Below are 13654 nucleotides of genomic sequence, written 5' to 3'. Positions count from 1 at the left end.
TGGGTTCTCAGGACACTTTGCTGGAGAGGAGGTGAAAGTTAAGCTGGTTGAACTACATGGACGCTGGGACACGCTGAAGGCTAAGGCCTCCCAGAGGAGACAGGATTTGGAGGACTCTCTGCAAGCCCAGCAGTACTTTGCTGATGCCAACGAGGCCGAGTCTTGGATGAGGGAGAAGGAGCCCATCGTGGGGAGCCCAGACTACGGCAAAGACGAGGACTCTGCTGAGGTACACAAGATATCATTATGTCAATGTTACATATGCATTTTCAACTACTTACTAATGAAGTATAAACTGTATCATTTGTTCATATTTTATTGTTTCTATCTTAAGCTCTGTTTTTGTTCATGTTACATTAATTGCACAAGGCTCAACATTGTATGCCTTTGACAGATGCAGTTGTGCTGAATAGTTTGTCTTCCTCAGGCTTTGCTGAAGAAGCATGAGGCCCTGATGTCTGACCTGAGTGCCTATGGCAGCAGCATCCACTCTCTGAAGGAACAGGCCCAGTCCTGCAGGGTAAAACTTCATTCCTCTTCACACTGCAACACTGCACATGTGCTCAGCTTAATTGTAGGGCTTTTTAATACAGCCTCTGATGGCTAGACTGTGGGATTTCTCAGCTAATCAAACTTTCTTCAGTTAAAGCCGAACGGAAATCAGTGACTCTAAATGTTTGTTTAACTGAGCAGCAACAAGTGGCACCGACGGATGATGAGACCGGGAAGGAGCTGGTGCTGGCCTTGTACGACTACCAGGAGAAGAGTCCCCGTGAGGTTACCATGAAGAAGGGGGACATCCTCACCCTGCTCAACAGCACCAACAAGGTACAGATCAAAACAGCTCAGTGCTCAATAGACTGTCAGTCTGACTCCCCATGAACTCAACTTCAAGATATTTCGCATATTACATGACATTTAGGTACATTAATATTGGGATTAGGGATGCTAATTTCTAGTGATTTATTTAATAATTTGTCAGTCACTGTAATGATCAGTAATCAATTAATAATGAATTAGTCAACCTTTTGACAAAACACGTTCAAGAGATTAAAGATAATAATTTGGTCCGACGGTAGAATTCTGTCTATCTGTCCACTAACCTCTCATTCTGCTGCAGCAAACTGCATCACATTCTGGCTGTCTAGTTATGGCTGCATGATCAAGGTCCTCTCATGGTTGCGGTGACTTGCACTTTCTCGGGACACCTTTTATTGCCTGTTTTATACTGCCTGCTGACTCCTCACTTACTGCCGTTAACCGGTTCCAGTATATTACGATGCCTTCCAGCCGATTGCTTGCATCGCCGCTTGATGTTGAGTTTGAATGAAGTGTGCACAGACTGGGGGTTAGCGAGTTGTAGGTTGTATTCAATTAATCACACATTACATCAGTGGTCTGCACTCTACTTAGTGCACCTTTCTAGTTCTTATCCACTTCCCTGTTTTTCATTTCCCATTGGTTGGAGTGATCCAGTAAGAACAGGATCTTGGCTCTCCCTAGTGTCTCCTCCTTTGTGCTGGCGAAGCATGTTGATCATGCCAGTCCGTGATCCCCATCCCTGCTCCCTGCTGGGATCACATGTTGTAAAAACTGAATCATATCTTTTTTGATCTAATTCATCAAAGGGAGCTCTTAGCTTTTGTATTTCTTCTTGGATATCCTCGATTTTGTTGTTTGAATGTGTCAGCGGTGCTCTGCAGCGACCTTCAGCCTCGTCCATACAGGAACTTAGTGCACCAGTCTTCCCTTCTATGTCTTCCACAGAAGCCTTATGTTCCCTCGTGGCATGTTTGATATCCTGCATTTTGTGGAGCTAGTGGATCTTCCGGTGGCCTGTTAACAAAGCTGTCCTTGTTTTTGCCGGCTGTATGGAAGATGAATGTTAAAGACTGCGTTTTCCAAAGTTGTCAGTAAGGCATTGATGTTTGGTTTGTGAGGAGCTAAGAAGTTGTTCTAGTTGCTTACCACTATACCTTAAACTAAAAGTATTTATCAGTGACTTTATTTTCAGTGCTAGGTTTCACGGAACAACTCTCTAAGTTGCCATCTCCATTAAGCGCCTACATGACCTCTCCTCTCTATTTGCAAAATGATGGTTTCCATCACAAAATATCTCATGAACATCACTTGCTGATACCCTCTCCTCCCTGCTGCAGGATTGGTGGAAGGTGGAGGTGAACGATCGCCAGGGCTTTGTTCCTGCTGCTTATGTGAAGAAGCTGGACCCGACCCAGTCCTCGTCCAGGGAAAACCTGCTGGACGAACACGGCAGCATTGCACTGCGCCAAGACCAGATTGATAATCAGTAAGAAACCCACACCTTAAAGAGAATTTGCAACCAAAATGTAGTTTACTAACAAAATTCTCCTTTCCGACTGGATTTGTTAACAGTTCCTCTTAAGTGTCTTTTCTCTGCTCTGTAACTGTTCTTTACTTTCATCTAATCATATCTTCTGCTCAGTTTTTAACAGTAATGACCTTGCCCCTGGCTTCTTTCTCTTGTCTCCTCTGCTGTCCTCTCGCTGTGTTTAACCACTTAATCTTGTCTCGCTGTGCGTTGCCTTGCCTCTGAGCAGGCTTGTCACCAAGGAGGCCTGCAGCGTGTCTGTGCGCATGAAGCAGGTGGAAGAGCTGTGAGTAGGAACCAGCGTCCCTTGCGTGTTCTTGTGATCGTGATGCCACTAAATATCATCGCAGTTTTACATCCCTCCCAACCCCAAAACCCCTCATGTTGTGTGACGGTGTGTCTTCTTCACGCTCCTCTTCTATTCAGTACAGGGATAGAAGATCCTTTCACATCCCTCTCATCCCAGGCTTGACTTTGGATGTTCATTTCTGATTTATTGTTTTGTCATATCATAAGCCGTTCTGTTCTGCACATATTGGGCTTCATTCATTATTGCACAGGTTGCCTCATTGTCCGACGGTGCTAGTCAGAGAAATTCTGCTGATTCGGCTCCAAGATTCTTGATTGAAATCTGCGAGCTGGTCAACTTTTAATTTGAATTTACTTAAAATCATTTTACAAGTAGATTACAAAAGCTATTACAAAACTATTGTAGGAAATAAATGATAGATTGATAAATGAATAAAAACAAACAATGAAATGAAAAGCTCATGAACGTACTTCCTGCAGACTCTGTTGGTAGAACATTTTTCTAACTGGTGATTATCAAATGATCTTCCTCTTTGTTCAGTCTGTTTGACTTTGCTTTTCCCTGTAAAAGCTCTGAAGCTTTTCTTCTTCCCTAACATTGCCATGTGGTGTTTTGATTCATTATTGCAACGCAAACGTACAATGTGATCAATCAGTCAGTTACTTAAACTCTCCTCACTCATTCAAATGTGTGTGACGTAGCAGCACAGCTCGTTTTCCATCGTGGTCGTACGAGTCTCTCAGTTAAATGACGAGTTTAGGACTGCAACCAAAGAGTTTTCATTGTTGGTAGATTGTTCTCAGTGTTTTTTGGATAACTCATTTTATGTGTAACATGTCAGAGGCCACGATATTTTCAAATTGCTCGTTCTGTTAGAGGAACAGTCAAAAGTAAAAAATGTAAAATAGAGAAATCCTCACTATGGAAATGATGGAACCAGCAACTGTTCTCCATCTTTGCTTAATAAATGACTTGATCAACTTATCAATTATCAAAATACTTTTGTCAATGATGAGATTTTATCATTTCTATTTTGACAACTAGCAAAAAATACAAATTTTCTCTTATTTGTTCTCTTAATTATTTAAAATTCTTTTTAGTTTTAAATGAGCTACGCTATAAGAGGGGTGATAAGCTTTTGATTTGATTGAATTCTGTGGGTGCACCTTTTTCAAGGTATGGTACTCTGTTGGAGTTGGGAGAGAAACGCAAGGACATGCTGGAGAAGAGCTGCAAGAAGTTCATGTTGTTCCGTGAGGCCAATGAGCTCCAGCAGTGGATCAATGAGAAGGAGAGTACCCTCACCAATGAAGAGATGGGCTCTGACCTGGAACAGGTCGAGGTCCTGCAGAAGAAGTTTGACGACTTCCAGAAGGTAACGTCAGCTCTCTGTAGACTCTCATGAAAAACATCTGTACTAGTTGTTGCACTACTTGTCTCCCTGTAACACACATTTATAACTTGATTCTGATGTCATTTATATGATGAAATCATGTTAGGTCTGTTATTGATTAGTAAGCAACTAGTATAACCTGATCTTGAGTCATCAACTCATGGTACTATTTCTGCTTGATTCTGCTTAACTACACTCATGGCTACTGTGTGTTTTTGTTGAGTTTGTTTGTACATGTCGCGTCTCATTAAAAGTGTACAATGATGTTCTTTTGTTTGGTCCAGGACCTAAAGGCCAATGAGTCTCGTCTGAGGGACATCAACAAAGTGGCGTCTGAGCTGGAGTCTGAAGGCCTCATGGCTGAGGAGGCCCCCATGGTTCAGGCTCAGGTAAGTTCTTCTTCCCTGGCTTCACTTTATGAGCCATCTTCCATGTTTTATCTGTAATTTAATGATCTTGTTTGTTTTCTGTCAGCAGCAGCAAGAGCTGCTTGGTGCTGCTCCTGGCAAGGTTTGACCCTTTCTGCACTTTACATCCATTTTGCTTGATATTTAACAAACATTTCAAATATCACAACAATAAAATAAGACTCTGGTATGACGCATACATTTCATTAAACAGGATGAAGCCGATTCCAAGACTGCATCTCCATGGAAGGTAAGCTTCATCTAACGGGTTAAATCTGTCTACAGAAAATACATTCAAACATTCAGCTGTTTTATGTATTTTTAGACAAAATGCATCAACTGCAAAGATGTGACAGCCTATCAGTCTTGATCTAATACTATAACTGTGCATGGCTGCTCAGCACTGGGTTGATGTTTGATACTGGTGTGACGCTGCTGGAATCTACTGCAATCATACCCAAAGACCTCTTACTGGCATGGGTCTTGATGTTACATGTCCTCATTAGATATGATAAGACATTGATGAAAAACTCTTTTCTTTCTTTTAATTTATACGTCTCAAGAGGTCTCAATCATTTACAAGCATTTAGTTTGATTCATCATAATTCAGTGTTTGGGGCTGCTCTGCTGCAGCCATGGTGGCAGTGCTTACTTTGTCCTGATTGGTGTATTGTCTTGGTTTGCCTTGGGAGAAGACTAAGACAAACTATGGGAGTTTCCTGAACACTCTTGACTGGTGTGTTTTTCTGTCTTTGTCCTCCTCCTTTCTGCTATGTTTTGTTCACCTTTGACTACAGAATATACGCTTGGCTGTTCAAACAACAGCTAACTTTAATACTATCAAGGTAAGATTAACTTGCCCACCCGGACCTCCCCTAGCTCTCCCGTCCTGCATTGTGATCAGAAAACTAACCCCATCATCATGGTGTCCTAGTTGGTGTTCTGTCTCTAAAACCGGACTACTAGTTCTGTTTGGTTTCATCCTTTTTCCCATGACATTTGTTCATCCTGTTATCATCCTCATCCGATGTCTTTTTTGGTATTTTCTTCTTTCTGTCCGTGTGTTATGCAATGTTCTTAACATGCATCCAGTCTTGTGCACTTCACACCCATCCTCTGTGCTTGTCCATCGCTGTCTGTGAGCAGCAAACACACTCTGTAAATTAGCACCCTTCTAGCACATATTGTATTTGCATGGTTATATGTGAGTTCATGTTTAATCTAGCGTTCCTCACCTTAAATCATGATCTCCAAGTTTATCCGATGATGCAGCTAAATGCTAATGATTCGATGTGTGTCTGTCATTGAGGGGGTGTTTAGTTCTCATACATTAAATCAGTGCAATTGTAACACTAAAACTAGAAGGAACAGGCAGCACAAGGGCTGAGCAAACTGAAGAGTGTAGCCTGCTGTTTTACCCGAGTTATTTTATGTGTAGGAGCTGAATAATCGCTGGAGGTCCCTGCAGCAGCTGGCTGAGGACAGGAGCAACATGCTGGGCAGTGCCCACGAGGTGCAGCGATTCCACAGGTACAAACCAGAGACCGTAGGGGAACATGTGGTGTCTGTGACATCACCTACAGTCTGTGTGTTTACCTCACTGTCGTCTGTGATAGTTACCACAGCCAAAGAAGGGTGGAGCCTGAGGGAAGCTGGGGGTAAAATAGGAAAACAATCATCATAATCAATAACTTCCACTTCAAAACACACTTTTTGAATAATGTTTTTGCATTGCATTATAACAAAGTTTGCTGTTGAGAATCTAATTTATTCCGGAGATTTGAGAGCAGTATTGCAAGTAGAGAAGAGAGAAGTCCGTTACATAACATCTATATAAAGTAAGATTAGCCACCATAGATACTGATCATACCAGACCAAGTGAGCGAGTGGTTTATCGCTTATGAATGCAACTTTTCATTTGTAAGAGGAAGAAAGTATGTCTTCCTTTAGAGAAGTTACATTGCCAAAGTTTATAAGTTAAGTAACTTTTCCTCAAATCAAGCAACTATAGGCCAGCATTGTGTTGGTAGCTGCTTACAGGAATGAAGAAATGTACTTTATATTTAGATGGCTCCACAGCAAGACACTTGTAAAACCTTTCTCTGGTAAGATACTAACATGAGTACTAACGGCCTCATTCAGCACATATTTACTCTCAATAAAAAGGTTTTCAATTGAAACCTTTATTCTGATCAGTAGTTATAGAAACTTTAATTTCATATAATAAAGTGTTTCCAGTAAATAAATGGAAACCTTCTTACTCACTTTCTCACACACGCACACACACACACACCTGATGTTTGAGCACACACATTGCCGTCACAACATTTGACCATTTGTTTGTTTGTGCCTCCTAAGGGATGCTGATGAAACTAAAGAGTGGATTGAGGAGAAGAACCAGGCCCTCAACACTGACAACTACGGTCATGACTTGGCCAGTGTCCAGGCTCTGCAGCGCAAACATGAAGGCTTTGAGAGAGACCTGGCAGCTTTGGGGGATAAGGTCAGATTGTCTTTCAGTCATTTATATGAGATTGTAGCTGAAATTGTATCGCATCCCTTGAGTCTTTTACTCATTTTCCCCTCCTCCCCTGCCTAGGTGAACTCTCTTGGGGAGACAGCGGAGCGTCTGATCCAGTCCCACCCAGAGGCAGTGGATGATATCCAGGAGAAATGCACTGAGCTGAACACTGCCTGGAGCAGCCTGGTGGGACGAGCTGATCAGCGCAAAGACAAGCTTGGCAACTCGCACGACCTGCAGCGCTTCCTCTCTGACTTCAGGTGAGGAGAGAACAGCTAGTGGATGCCACTGGGTCAGATTTGTTTTTGGGGTGAAGAACTGAATAAAAACTGGGTTTTTTGGAAGAGATGCAGTCAATGTGTCTGGTATTTTTTGGTTACAACATTTCATCTGTGCACAGAGATCTGATGTCCTGGATCAATGGCATACGAGGGCTGGTGTCCTCGGAGGAGCTGGCCAAAGACGTCACCGGAGCCGAGGCCCTTCTGGAAAGACACCAGGTATTGAACTCCTCCCTTCAGTTAAAGTACACAATTGCAGATGTCATTGCAGGTTTTTGGCCATCCAACACTGCCTGTCTTTTCTTTTTCTGTCGTCCAGGAACACCGCACAGAGATTGATGCTCGTGCCGGTACCTTCCAGGCCTTTGAACAGTTTGGTCAGCAGCTGCTGGTGCGAGGCCACTATGCTAGTCCTGAGATCCAGCAGAAACTGGAGGCTCTAGACCGTGAGCGCGCCGACCTCGAAAAGGCCTGGGTGCAGCGTCGCATGATGTTGGACCAGTGCCTCGAGCTCCAGGTACTGGAGTGTTGACCCATGACGTGGCCATTTAGAAACCTTAATAATGTCGTCAGCTGTCTGACTGGCGTCCTTGTCCCTCTGCAGCTCTTCAACAGGGACTGTGAGCAGGCTGAGAACTGGATGGCAGCTCGTGAAGCCTTCCTTGCCAGTGATGACAAGGGTGACTCCCTGGACAGTGTGGAGGCCCTCATCAAGAAACATGAAGACTTTGACAAGGCCATTAACGTGCAGGTCAGTAAGACGTTCTGTTCCTCAGGGAAGGCTTGATAGATTGATGGGTAGTGGTGTTCTATTAATGATTAAATGTCACCCGGTTGCAGGAGGAGAAGATTGCTGCTCTGCAGTCCTTTGCTGACCAGCTGATTGGAGCTGATCATTACGCCAAACCTGAGATCTTCAACCGCCGCAATGAAGTCCTCGACAGGTAGGAAACATTTGCAGACTGTTTCAGTTCTGTTACACTCAACTTTCAGCCTGTTTGTCTTCAACATCGTCCTCTCAGTTCCAAACAGGATTGAGTATCATTTTCAATTCAGTTTTACATTAATGTATTGAAAGCTGAGCCACTCTCTATCACATCCTGCTTACTAAGAGTGATGCCAATCTCACATATCTTTCTCAGATAGCAGTGATGCAGAATCATCCGCATACAACAAAAGTTTGCTTTTCAAAGCAGCTGGCACATCATTTATAGAAGTACTGTATAAGGAAAGGACATGTAATATCCCTTGGTTCTAACACTCACACATATGACACACGTCACAGCAATATGACCAAAGCCCATACACCATGACCTTTACAACACGAGAGTGGTCCACTGTGTCTAAAGCTTTCTGCAAGGTAAAGCTAGGGTTGGTATTCTAGAGAAACTAGCAAGAGTAAGCTAGATTTAGAAAATGATCCAAACTAAAAACTCAGCCCAGTGTTGCCAACTCTGTCCCAAAGAAAGTAGTGAGCAGCACCAGATCCAAAAGACACTAAATCTGGTGAGAAAGTCTCAAAGGGGTCAACACTGACAGCCTGTCTCTCCAGACCTCCCTCTGAACACCCTCCCCCCAAATGAGCATGATGAACCCACAGGGTGGCTATGAGTGTGATGATTGGACGGCCTGATTACAGTCCTGTGACAGCCATAGATTTATTGGATTTCTTTTCTTTCTTTCTTTTGTCAGAGCATTTGATTCATTGATTTCTGTCGGCATGTAATAACAATTTCAACAGAAATATCAAAAGTCTTTTTGAATAAGAATAACAACCCTACCTTTTAAGTCAAACTATAACAACATCCTTTTATCTTGAAAGCTGAAAATAGAAAGGATGGATAGTTGTCAGTTGAATAAGTCAGACTGAAACTCATACAACACATTTTGTCAGACTACATATTCACCAGATTAAACTCCACCTGCTCTAAACCTTAGACATAGATGTTAGAATTGCTACCGGCCTATAACGTCCTACATTTGATTCTCTAGAAGTTGTTAGATTGCACAAGCTTAGTTTTAAACTCCATATTTTGATGTTTGAAAGGTGGCGCCGGCTGAAGGCTCAGATGATCGAAAAGCGTTCCAAGCTGGGCGAATCCCAGACCCTGCAGCAGTTCAGCAGGGACGTGGACGAGATCGAGGCCTGGATCAGCGAGAAGCTGCAGACTGCAACTGATGAGTCCTACAAGGACCCCACCAACATCCAGGTACACACTTGGCTTCTACTAGCACAGACCAACTGACAGAGGTTTACAGCAACACAGCTAGTCTGAAAGGAGTACATGGAATCCCTTCAGAATGGTTTTAAGTGTAAATGACACACATTTACATTTTCTGTAAAATGAGGAGTCAATCTTGTTCACATATGGTAACTGATTCTAGGCCAGGTGATTGAGCCATGTGTCCTCAGCTAACTTCTTTAACCGTGTCAAATCCCTCCCTGTGTTTTTTATAGCTGTCCAAGCTGCTGGTAAGTTTGAGTAGTGTGTCAGCTGACTAACAACCAAGCAGGTTGTCTTCCATGTGTCCATGTCTTTGCTGTGTGTGTCGACATGATGTAGAACAAGCACTCCGTCCATCTTCAGTTTGTCCATCATCAGCACTGTTGAGTGCCAGCTTCTTTTCCACCTGTTTTTTTATTTTGTTAATTTGAAAAGAAATGGCTTAATTCCGTCTTAATTTTACGCATTTTATTTCTAGGTTTGTTTTGTCATCACAGGCTACTAGTTGTTGGGTGTGGCTTCCATCTTTATTTTCAGTTCTTGAGGGGGTTCAGTTCTTTAAATTTGCTTCACATGTTTGACTTTGTAGTCAAACTAATCTAATTGGACCTTGAAATGAAATTGAGACAGAATAATTTCTGAATTGTTGTCTCTGTGCCTAACTGGCTGCTTTTGATGTTTAAAGACAGTATTTACTAAGACCAGCTGAGAAGGTCATGGACATGAAGCAACTTTGAAGAGACTCTTCCTTCAGTAGGTTTTTTTTCAAAGTGACAGACACTGCCTTCCTCTCCACTGTCATGTTGTGTTCTTCACTTGTTTGCCAATGTGTGTCTGTCGATGTCTGACACATTGTCTGTCATGAACGTTGTCCTGTGTTGAAGTCATTGTTTGTATTTGTTACCCTCTAGTTTTTCAGTTGAAAACACAGTTTTAGAAGCATTGTGAAGCTGAGGTTAATGTCAGCCCCATAATGCTGCAGGTAAAGGTTTAGGCAAACTGACTTTTATTTCAGCTCTTGTGCAGAATGTAAGTATGAAGGCAATGCTCGATGATAAGTGTGTATCTCAATTTAAGGAGAGTTCTGAATAGTTGCACTATAAATCCACCTTGTGATTCTCGTGCTGTGTCCATTGCCTCCATGTGTGCTGTCAGAGTAAGCATCAGAAACATCAGGCGTTTGAGGCCGAGCTGCATGCCAACGCAGACCGAATTCGAGGGGTCATTGACACCGGCAACACCCTGATCCAGAGAGGAGCCTGTGCTGGCAGCGAGGACGCAGTCAAGGTATATTCATTACATATTGTTGTACAGCGTTACAGTATACAGATGAAATATTGGGCATTCAGCAGACCCTCCTATCAAGCAGAATGAGATTTACAGGTATTAACAATAACGAGGGCAAAGAGTAAGAGCTTACTGGATAACAACCCTGTGACCAATCATGCAAGACCCTGAGAAAGAGTTAAACTGGCAGTGTGTAAAACCACTGAAGAAATATAGGGCAGCATTTCACCTCTACTACTGGGGCCATACAATCTAAACTTACAGCCATTGGTTATTTAAAAAAAGCCAACTACTAACAGCTGGGCAAGAATACATAAGAGTCAACCAAACTGCTAAAACTGTGACAGCTGCTCCAAATTCTACTGCTATCTTATGATCTTCACGTGTCGCCCTGTAGTTTGTTTATCTGTGTGTTCACTGTGACACTAACGGGGAGCTGTATGGTCTGTGTACCTTCTGATTTATTCGAGTAAATCCAAAGTGACAGAAAGAAGAAAAGAAGTTGTGTTATTGATTTGTTCTCCTCGCCACCAAGAGACGTGCAGACCTTCAGAGCTGTAGCAACTCACATTCAGCCGTACAAACCCCAGTGCTGGGGTCTACCGCTGGATCAGCAAACTCTCTGTTGCTGCCGTTCCACAGGTTAGACGAGCTCTGGGGTTTGCGCTGGCTGGATTTGAGTTGCTACAGCCGCTAACTGATGATCTGTCTCCTTCCTGCCCTCTTCCCTGCAAAGCAGTCCACTGGTGGTTGGGTGCAGGGGGTTGGGGTGGGAGAAAAAGAAATCCCTGAATCATTAAAGTATTTTAGCATTAAAAGAACACAGAAAGAACATCTTTGGGATTTATTTGATAACCCAACAGGTCTAACTGAGGATAAAGTACAATGGATAATAAGATGTCAGGATTTAATGGAGGCACCCAAGTATTGTGATAGTGTTAACTAGGGCGCATATTGTCCCAGTCCTCGTTTTCTTGTCCAATAAACAAACCATCACACACAGTGACTCACTATCGCCCCTCCAGGTTACAAGTGTTCTTACAGGACGGGCTGCGGTTAACTGGTTAGCATGCTCATTTCAGTAGATCTGTACAACACAATGACATAACGTTAACACTGTAAGCTCTTTAACGTTAGTTCTTCTTTTAAATGTTTTTAACGAAAATTCTGGCCACATCTTATACACTGCACCTTTTTGAGCTGGAGGTGGAGAGATGTGCTTAAATTATGGTGATGTATACATTTGAAATGTTTCTGGCAACTTCCTGTTAATGGATCTTATTGTATCTTGCCAGTTTAGATACAATCTTACAAGATAGGACTTAACAATTAGTCATTTTTGTGACATATCGTTTCATATCATACGAGCCGTGATTTCAATTTTTACACTCATAATTTAGAATGTAGCAAGTGAATGATTGAGCTTGTGACTGTTCATTTCACTGGCTATGCTGGTAAAAGTCCTCAGCTGTAGCTCAAATCATTCAACGCTATTGCAAGACATGTCTTGTGTTGAAAATAAATAGAAAGCTTTCCACAAGTTATGTGAGAGAACATTATCTTAAATGCAGTAGTGAAGTGAAAATAACGTCAAACATCACTTGTCTATTCCTCAGTCGCGCCTCAGCGCTCTGGATGAACAGTGGCAGTTCCTCGTCAACAAATCTGCAGAGAAGAGCCAGAAACTCAAAGAAGCCAACAAGCAGCAGAATTTCAACACCGGCATCAAAGACTTTGACTTCTGGCTCTCTGAGGTGAGAGTCTGCATGCCAGATACATGAATACCAACACTGACGCATTAATGTACAGAAGATTATCTCAAAGTCTGGTGCACGTTTACTTTGTCCCAGGTGGAAGCTCTTCTTGCCTCTGAGGATTATGGCAAAGATCTGGCCTCAGTGAACAACCTGCTGAAGAAACACCAGCTGCTGGAGGCTGATATCTCTGCCCATGAGGTTTGTAGCACATTGGAACAAATGGCTCTGCATGTGGGTCCACTGTACCTCAGGGAACACAAAAGACCTCATTTCAAAACAATTGTCAATTTTAGACTCATCACAAATTACAAAGATTTGTAAAATCCATTCACGGACCCAGAATTAGAATGAGTGCCTCCTCCCTCCTCCCTGCAGGATCGCCTGAAGGACCTGAACGGCCAGGCTGACAGTCTGATGGGCAGCAACGCCTTCGACACCACACAGGTGAAGGACAAGCGTGATGCTGTCAACGGCCGCTTCACTAAGATCAAGAGCATGGCTGCCGGTCGCCGCGCCAAGCTCAATGAGTCCCACCGCCTGCATCAGTTCTTCAGGGACCTGGATGATGAAGAGTCTTGGATCAAGTAAGAGAGCCCCCCCCTGGGATCATGTTCTCTGCAAAGGAATCAGAAGGGAGATGGGATACTTGCAGAAAACAAAACATAATCTTGTCAGAGCGCCACCTGGTGGGCCACAGAGTTCTGTCAAATGCTAAGATTAATTTAAAACTTTTTTTTAGTAATATACAAAGCCAGTTATTTTTCACATCTAAATGTGTTGACAAAAAAGTGATGTAAAAAAGACAACCCTGTGCCAGTGAAAGCTGTGAGGAAGTATGAATATGAATATCCTCCATTCATGGCAGGCAGTGCTGGGTGAGGGTAAGCAATGTTGACTTTCAAAGTCAACATTGTCAAATCATGATTAACAGTCCACCTTCTCTCTCACACACACACACAAACACTCAGTACATCCACTCTGTAATTGTAGAAGTCCTCAAGTCAAAATGTATTGAAGAAAGATGGATGTTATCATTTCCAAAATCCACAACATGTTTTTATTCAACAAAATATTCTGGGCATTTATAATAGATTTCCACTGCGTTTGTCTTTTTGCTGTCCAG

General features: G+C 42.8%; 1 protein-coding gene across 5 annotated transcripts in view; it reads left to right on the top strand.

Moving 5' to 3' along the window:
* The window catches only part of sptan1 (spectrin alpha, non-erythrocytic 1), a 35957-nt gene that overhangs the window by 15681 nt on the left and 6622 nt on the right, over positions 1 to 13654 (top strand). Inside the window, exons 18-39 of one of the 5 annotated variants that reach the window (XM_079179049.1) lie at positions 12 to 229; positions 428 to 520; positions 694 to 828; positions 2160 to 2308; positions 3837 to 4035; positions 4338 to 4442; positions 4531 to 4563; positions 4675 to 4710; positions 5258 to 5305; positions 5899 to 5990; positions 6819 to 6963; positions 7060 to 7241; positions 7382 to 7481; positions 7582 to 7779; positions 7867 to 8013; positions 8103 to 8206; positions 9310 to 9472; positions 9721 to 9735; positions 10643 to 10774; positions 12391 to 12528; positions 12625 to 12729; positions 12907 to 13115. In XM_079179049.1, the coding sequence (XP_079035175.1) occupies positions 12 to 229; positions 428 to 520; positions 694 to 828; positions 2160 to 2308; positions 3837 to 4035; positions 4338 to 4442; positions 4531 to 4563; positions 4675 to 4710; positions 5258 to 5305; positions 5899 to 5990; positions 6819 to 6963; positions 7060 to 7241; positions 7382 to 7481; positions 7582 to 7779; positions 7867 to 8013; positions 8103 to 8206; positions 9310 to 9472; positions 9721 to 9735; positions 10643 to 10774; positions 12391 to 12528; positions 12625 to 12729; positions 12907 to 13115 (2746 nt within the window). Of the gene's footprint in view, positions 1 to 11; positions 230 to 427; positions 521 to 693; positions 829 to 2159; positions 2309 to 3836; positions 4036 to 4337; positions 4443 to 4527; positions 4564 to 4674; positions 4711 to 5257; positions 5306 to 5898; positions 5991 to 6818; positions 6964 to 7059; positions 7242 to 7381; positions 7482 to 7581; positions 7780 to 7866; positions 8014 to 8102; positions 8207 to 9309; positions 9473 to 9720; positions 9736 to 10642; positions 10775 to 12390; positions 12529 to 12624; positions 12730 to 12906; positions 13116 to 13654 lie in introns of all 5 variants that reach the window. The other 4 variants (XM_079179048.1, XM_079179052.1, XM_079179051.1 and 1 more) reach the window with 4 other exon arrangements.

The sequence above is a fragment of the Pholis gunnellus genome, assembly GCF_910591455.1.
Source record: "Pholis gunnellus genome assembly, chromosome: 18".
Taxonomy (NCBI): domain Eukaryota; kingdom Metazoa; phylum Chordata; class Actinopteri; order Perciformes; family Pholidae; genus Pholis; species Pholis gunnellus.
Note: the sequence above shows the minus strand (reverse complement) of the source record. Positions and strands in the feature narration are given on the sequence as shown.